The sequence below is a fragment of the Saccostrea cucullata genome, unplaced genomic scaffold, assembly GCF_032062105.1.
Source record: "Saccostrea cucullata isolate Sc308-1 unplaced genomic scaffold, CSIRO_AGI_Scuc_v1 ctg13493, whole genome shotgun sequence".
Lineage (NCBI taxonomy): Eukaryota > Metazoa > Mollusca > Bivalvia > Ostreida > Ostreidae > Saccostrea > Saccostrea cuccullata.
The window spans coordinates 10,599-16,670 of NW_026920718.1; the positions used below are offsets into that span (position 1 = coordinate 10,599).

The window sequence follows — 6,072 nt, forward strand, 5'->3', positions numbered from 1 at the left end:
GTTGGGAGAGATGTCACAGGGTGACAACAGTCAAGTATCAGATGCTGCAGAGATTGCACCTGAAGAAACACTAGTGGAGGATGATGAAGAAGAGCAGCAAGTCAGGAGAAGTACTCGACAGAAGACACAACCATCCTGGATGAGGAGTGGTGAATATGTACAATCTGTCCAAAGAGGTAAAAGTACTGAGGATCCTTGGAATGCAAAGGAGAAGATACAGTACTTGCAAAGTATCCTGATCACTGGTTCCTGTAGAGGGTTTGAGAACAAAATCATTGATACGATGATTGATCTAATGAAGCAGTAATGTTTATTTTATGATTTTCTTTTCAGCTTTTCCTGAGAATTTTAATTTGTATATATTTCAGTTTTTAGGATGTTTTCTCACACATTGCTCCTGAGCATTGCATGTGTGAATTTGCAGAATGGTGAGTATTATTTTTAAAAGATTATTTTCGAGTCTTAGTATACAGATCACATTCAGTAAGTTATCAATTTTTCTACTTTTATCTTTCTATCTTTACGTAATATAATTTCTTTGATTGAAAGAGAGAACGAGTGAAGTTTTGAAATAAAGTTCATTGTCTCTTGTAAAGTATTATTTTCAGTAATCATATTCATTATAAGCAATACTAGATATAGATATTGTAATTTGTACAGTTTTATTATTTTTTATGATCAGCTATATTGTCTTGAGATTACGGCTGAACCTATGATTGTTGTTTTTATATAGGTTCTGTATAGATGTAATATTCGAGCCAGCATTTTTGTTAGTGCTCAGCCTGATTCCATAAATTGGTACGCTATAGGAATTATTACTTGTTTTTACATTTTTTATATACTTTGATAAATTATCTAAACTTACGGAAATTTCTATCTAAACACGATTTTGGTAATTCTGAAATTTGTAAGAGTTATTTCCCTTTTTACGCATTCCTGAATTTGGAACATTTATATAATCTGTTAAATCTATTTTTAGTAAAATCCGTGTCGATGTATGAGGACTGCATTAAACTGAATATATTGTTTGATGTCATTTACTTATTGTATTTTATTTCTTATAGGGCCGATATTTTCACTTTATTGACTGTTTATATGTGGAACGAGATCCATGGCAATAAAGAATCCATGCAACCCTATAACTGTGTTTTCTTCAATATGACACGGTCACAATTGAACAGACATCTAGCATGCACCCTAAGACACCACTTTCTTGTCTTTCAAACCAGCAACTTATTAACGAAGTCAAGGCATCTAGACGGAGCTTAAGAGAGATGAAAACTCAGATACAGTCTCTGACAAATGGTATTTATAATCTTTCTTTCATGATCTTTGAGGGAAAAGATTACTGATAACTAATTTCTGTTTTATTAATAGTATTATAATCTCTTTGAATACTGAGGTATAAAATAACAACAAATATTAGATGTATTTGAGGCATGTTCCATATCCTTTAATTGGCTACATTGCCAAGATTACAGCATTATTAAATTTGAAAGCATCACAGCACCTATTAGCTTCACTTATTATTCAATTATTATCTTGTTTTAATCATTTCTCTTTACTTTGATAATTGATTCTAACCACCCGTACAATCTTATAGGTATGACTGAAACTGTGGCAAATGACGTTGGAGAGGGGCTCTATTCTTCCATCGAAGAAAATCCTCCAGATGACAGTTTTTTAGAATTATTTTGGAAAGAGCAGAAAAGGGCATTCAAGTCCAGTCCTAAAGGCATGCGATGGCACCCTATGATGATACGTTTTGGGATATTTTTGCAATACCAAAGCGCTAGAGCATACGAATCAATTAGAGAATCTGGAGTGCTAAAATTACCCAACAAGTCAACATTGAGGGATTACACCAATGTTATAACACCAGCCACTGGCTTTCAACCATGTGTATTTGAGGTATGTTTTGTGGAAGTACTGAAGATATGACAATAAGGCATCACTAACCAAAAAATATATGATTTTCTTTCAGTAGTACTTAGAATATCTCCAGTGTACTGCACATCAAAAAAGGAGGTGTAATAAAAATGGCCTATGCATATACAGTTCTTTATTGTTATGTTAAATTGTTATTCAGGAACTTACAAAGATGGCCAAAGACCTCCCTCCAGAGAAAAGGTATGTGGCACTCCTCCACGACGAAATGAAAGTTAAGGCTGACTTAGTTTATGACAAAAGGAGCGGGCAAATAATTGGATTTACCAACCCAGAAACTTGGACATTCAATGAGGTATTAATGTAGTATTACAATTGTCTTAAGAAATGGATTTTAGCAAAATAGATTAGATTCTACAATTCTTCAGAACTTTGAATAAATTCATTTAATATTTCCCTCTTTTGAGTAGGATGAAGTTAGTAAAATCGCTACCCATGTCTTGGTTTTTATGGTGGTTGGCATTAACTCTCATATTAAAATGAGCATTGGACATTTCCCAACCCGGACATCAACAGCGGATGAGCTGTATCCATTGTTTTGGAGAGCTGTGGCTTACCTGGAAATAACATGTGGACTGAAGGTAAACAGTTTAATACTACTGAAATTTTTAGTTTTTCCATCAACCTTTTATACAGTCCAAATTATTAAGAAATATTTTTTCTCTGCCAAATCATAAAAATATTTTCATTTTGTGCAGGTAATCACATCTACTAGTGACAAGGCCTCCCCAAATCAGCGTTTGTACAGGCTTCACAGAGTTGGAAATGAGCCAGTTGTTTACAAAGCTAAGAACGAATTCGCAGAAGATGAAGAACGCTACCTCTACTTCATATCAGATGTTCCCCATTTAGTTAAGACTATACGAAATAACATCAGCAAGTCAAAGCCAGGTGGAACAAAGTATCTCTGGGTATGTTTATGTCCTCAATCATGTTGAAGTTAAAACTGTTTTCTATGGCTTGTCTTTCTCTTTAAGTTTTATGGCATTTGATATGTATGTATAATTATGTTGTATTATCTGTTTTCATCTGTGATGTTGAAAAAATAATAAATTTTACAGAATAACAACAAGAACATTCTTTGGTCTCATGTGACACAGTTATGTAACGATGATATGGCAAGACAGTTATACAGAACCAAGCTAACATATGAACATGTCTACTTGACACCATCATCAACAATGTCTGTTAAACTTGCAGTTCAGGTAATCATGTAATTCTATCATATTAATGTATTATAATTTAATTAAGGGAAATTATATAAAAAAAAGTTTTTGAGTAAGTTGTGCAAAGGGCTTATACAGGCAATGTCTGCTGCCCTATTTAATTGATTATTCAGTAAAAATATTGTTCAAGTGAGCATTTGGAAGTAGTTACCATTTTATGTATCAATGCACGTGAATTTTTCTAGGTGCTGAGCAGTTCTGTGGCCAGAGTTATGGAAGCCTACTATGGACCACAGATGTCAGAAACTGCCACGCTGTTCAAGCTTTTGGACAGATTTTTTGACTGTCTAAATGGTAGATCATTGAAGGAATCAGCTTTCACAAGAAAGCCTGATGTTGCTCCTTACAAATCTCTTAATGACCCAAGATTTCAGGTAAAATCATTTCTTTACATAAAATAACATAAAAATGTAATTTCTGATTATCTATAGTATGTATATCTTTTTGTTTTGAACAACAATTTGCAGTTCCTTGAGCATGAGTTCCTACAGTACTTTGAGCGATGGCTACAAGCTGTTAGGGCTAGACCAGGATTCACCAAGGCAGAACAGAACAAAATGTTCATTTCATTTCAAACTCATGAAGGAATAATTATGACAGGCAAGTGCAGTAGCCATTTTCAAATATTATATCATGTTAAATTGATTCAGTTGCCCCTATTTTAATTACTCATCCAGGTCTTTCTTTTTTTCCTCATATTAATCGATAATCCATAATTTTTTTTCCCCAGTGAAAGCATTCGTTGAGGCCACGAAGTACCTCCTGCAACATAACCTGCCGTATGTGCTGAGCAACGATTTTTGCCAGGACCCCCTAGAGGAGCATTTTGGAAGGCATAGGAGATTGGGGGCAAACCAGGACAACCCAACTGTTCACCAGTTTAGGTATTGTTTATTTTTACTAAAACAATGATTATAACATCTAAAATAAATGAAAATTCTTCACAAATTTATCAATTAAAGATTTTATTGCTTTTATCACATTGTTACTTTTCTATTTATAAAGTTATCAAGAAAACAAACTGCGACTTCAAAGAAGCCTGGCCTTTCAATTTGTTCCTAAGGGCAACACTGGTCCACAAGGACAGAAGAGACCAGTGGTTGTATCTAACAGTCCACTTAAGAAAAGACGTAACTAACATCTTTAGATGTAAAATTAATGTGGAATTCTTTTTCTATGTACATATTTAGATTTAGTCTAGACATTTACGAAGGGCTTTTTGTTTACTTGCAGATTTTGTTTTCACATAGTACTTTCCATAAGATGTCTACATTTTGCATTGCATCTAACTTTGTGATATAATGAGCACATTGATAAAAATATCTTTTCCTGCTGTTCAGTTTTTGACTCTGAGTGATATGTACAATCATAGAACAGGGACATCACTTTGTTGTCTTGACAAATTGCATCACTAAATTTTTGAAGCGAAGGAACTGAGACTTCTGTACACAATTTTCTAAACAATATTTCCAGAACTACAAAGAAATTTGTTATTTCTTGTGATGGTTGTGTCAAACCACCCCTGGATTTTACAGATATTAATTTTGTATTTCCATCCTTCTCAGTAAGTTTATCAAAGTATTTGGCCATCTCTTGAAAAGAAATAAATTTCTTCTTACATCTAAATAAAACGAAGCCAGCTATATATGTAATAATATCTCTCTCCAGATCTGAGAACACTACCTGTGCTAGCAATTGAGGTAGAATCTGGCAAAGGTGTATTTTGTTTAATAACTTCTTCAGCAGTTTTTAATGATAAAAATGCTGAAAGTTGTTGATTTTTTACTACACTGGATAGTCTTTGAATCAGTTCAGGTTGGAGATGATGATATGATTGCCATGCCTTTTCCCTTACTGCACCAGAGAAGATTTCTGTTTTTATGATTGTGTCAAGTTGCCTTAGAGTTGGAACCAACTTGGAAGCTGTAATGTATTTGTACTGTAACTCAGATTTAAACAAATTCCTCATTGTAGAAAGGTATAACCTATTAAACTTTATTTTTGATGAGGTCATGATTTGTTTATTTATTTTTTTTAAATAATTCAATATTCATTTAATTGCTGTTAAATTGTTTATGCAACAGTCTGTAAATTCAATATTGTCTTTAAATCACTTTTGCAATAATTTATAAAATCAGTTCACAGGTCACAGTCAAGGTCATTTAGCCATTATTGAAATAATTTGTAAATTCAAAACTGTCATTAAATCACTTGTAATTATTTATCAATTCAACAAAGACGTGATATTGTAATTAACAAGAGAATTAAACAGTCACAAGTAAAAGAATACAGATTCTTGAGGCTTGGAAGATTGCAACATAATTTGCTCTGACTTGTTTTTCCCCCACTTACTAGTATATGAGTACATTTACCACTAGCATCATACATTGCAGACCATTTTCTATCAAGTTATCTGTAATCCAGACTCAAAATGTTGTAATAAAAATGCAGTCAGTGATTAAGTACAGAAGTGACTGATCAAATATACAGCCAAACTTCTGCACTTTTCTCAACTACCACAAGTAAAAAGTGCATTCATGAAACCTGGAACAAAATAACTTTCAAATATTATTAATGAGAGAGAACAATATAAAGAAGAAAATTTTAAGGTTGCATTGAGACATTTACCACTTATGGTTCCCAAATGAGACCTCATTTCCTCTGGCAAGATGATGTCATTCTGAATTTCAGAAATGACTTTAGAGACCATTTCTTCAGAGATGATTACAGTTTTATTGGGTAAAACTGGCAATGAGACAGAGTGCTCCTCTAGAATTTCTTCTTCAAATATTGCCTTCAAATAGTGACAAACACCACAAATTAGAGTGTAAAGTGATTAAATCCACACATCAGTCGCAACTAGAAGTAGAATAGCTAAATCTGGTGATTGTACCAAAGC

At 33.3% G+C, this 6,072-nt stretch overlaps 1 protein-coding gene across 1 annotated transcript; it reads left to right on the top strand.

Annotated features, from left to right (window-relative positions):
* The first annotated feature begins 1,178 nt into the window (after positions 1-1,178).
* Positions 1,179-4,090, top strand: LOC134256248 (uncharacterized). Its single transcript, XM_062738907.1, has 9 exons — positions 1,179-1,305; positions 1,604-1,911; positions 2,090-2,242; positions 2,358-2,528; positions 2,646-2,858; positions 3,009-3,152; positions 3,359-3,547; positions 3,641-3,773; positions 3,904-4,090. The coding sequence occupies exons 1-9, from the start codon at positions 1,191-1,193 to the stop codon at positions 4,083-4,085; spliced, it is 1,608 nt and encodes a 535-aa protein (XP_062594891.1). The 5' UTR covers positions 1,179-1,190; the 3' UTR covers positions 4,086-4,090.
* The last annotated feature ends 1,982 nt before the right edge of the window (positions 4,091-6,072 follow it).

Coding starts and splice junctions, on each gene's coding strand:
- LOC134256248 (XM_062738907.1), top strand. CDS start 1,191: ATGCACCCTAAGACACCACTTTCTTGTCTTTCAAACCAGCAACTTATT. Junction 1,306..1,603: donor GATACAGTCTCTGACAAATG/GTATTTATAATC, acceptor ACAATCTTATAG/GTATGACTGAAACTGTGGCA. Junction 2,243..2,357: donor AAACTTGGACATTCAATGAG/GTATTAATGTAG, acceptor TCTTTTGAGTAG/GATGAAGTTAGTAAAATCGC.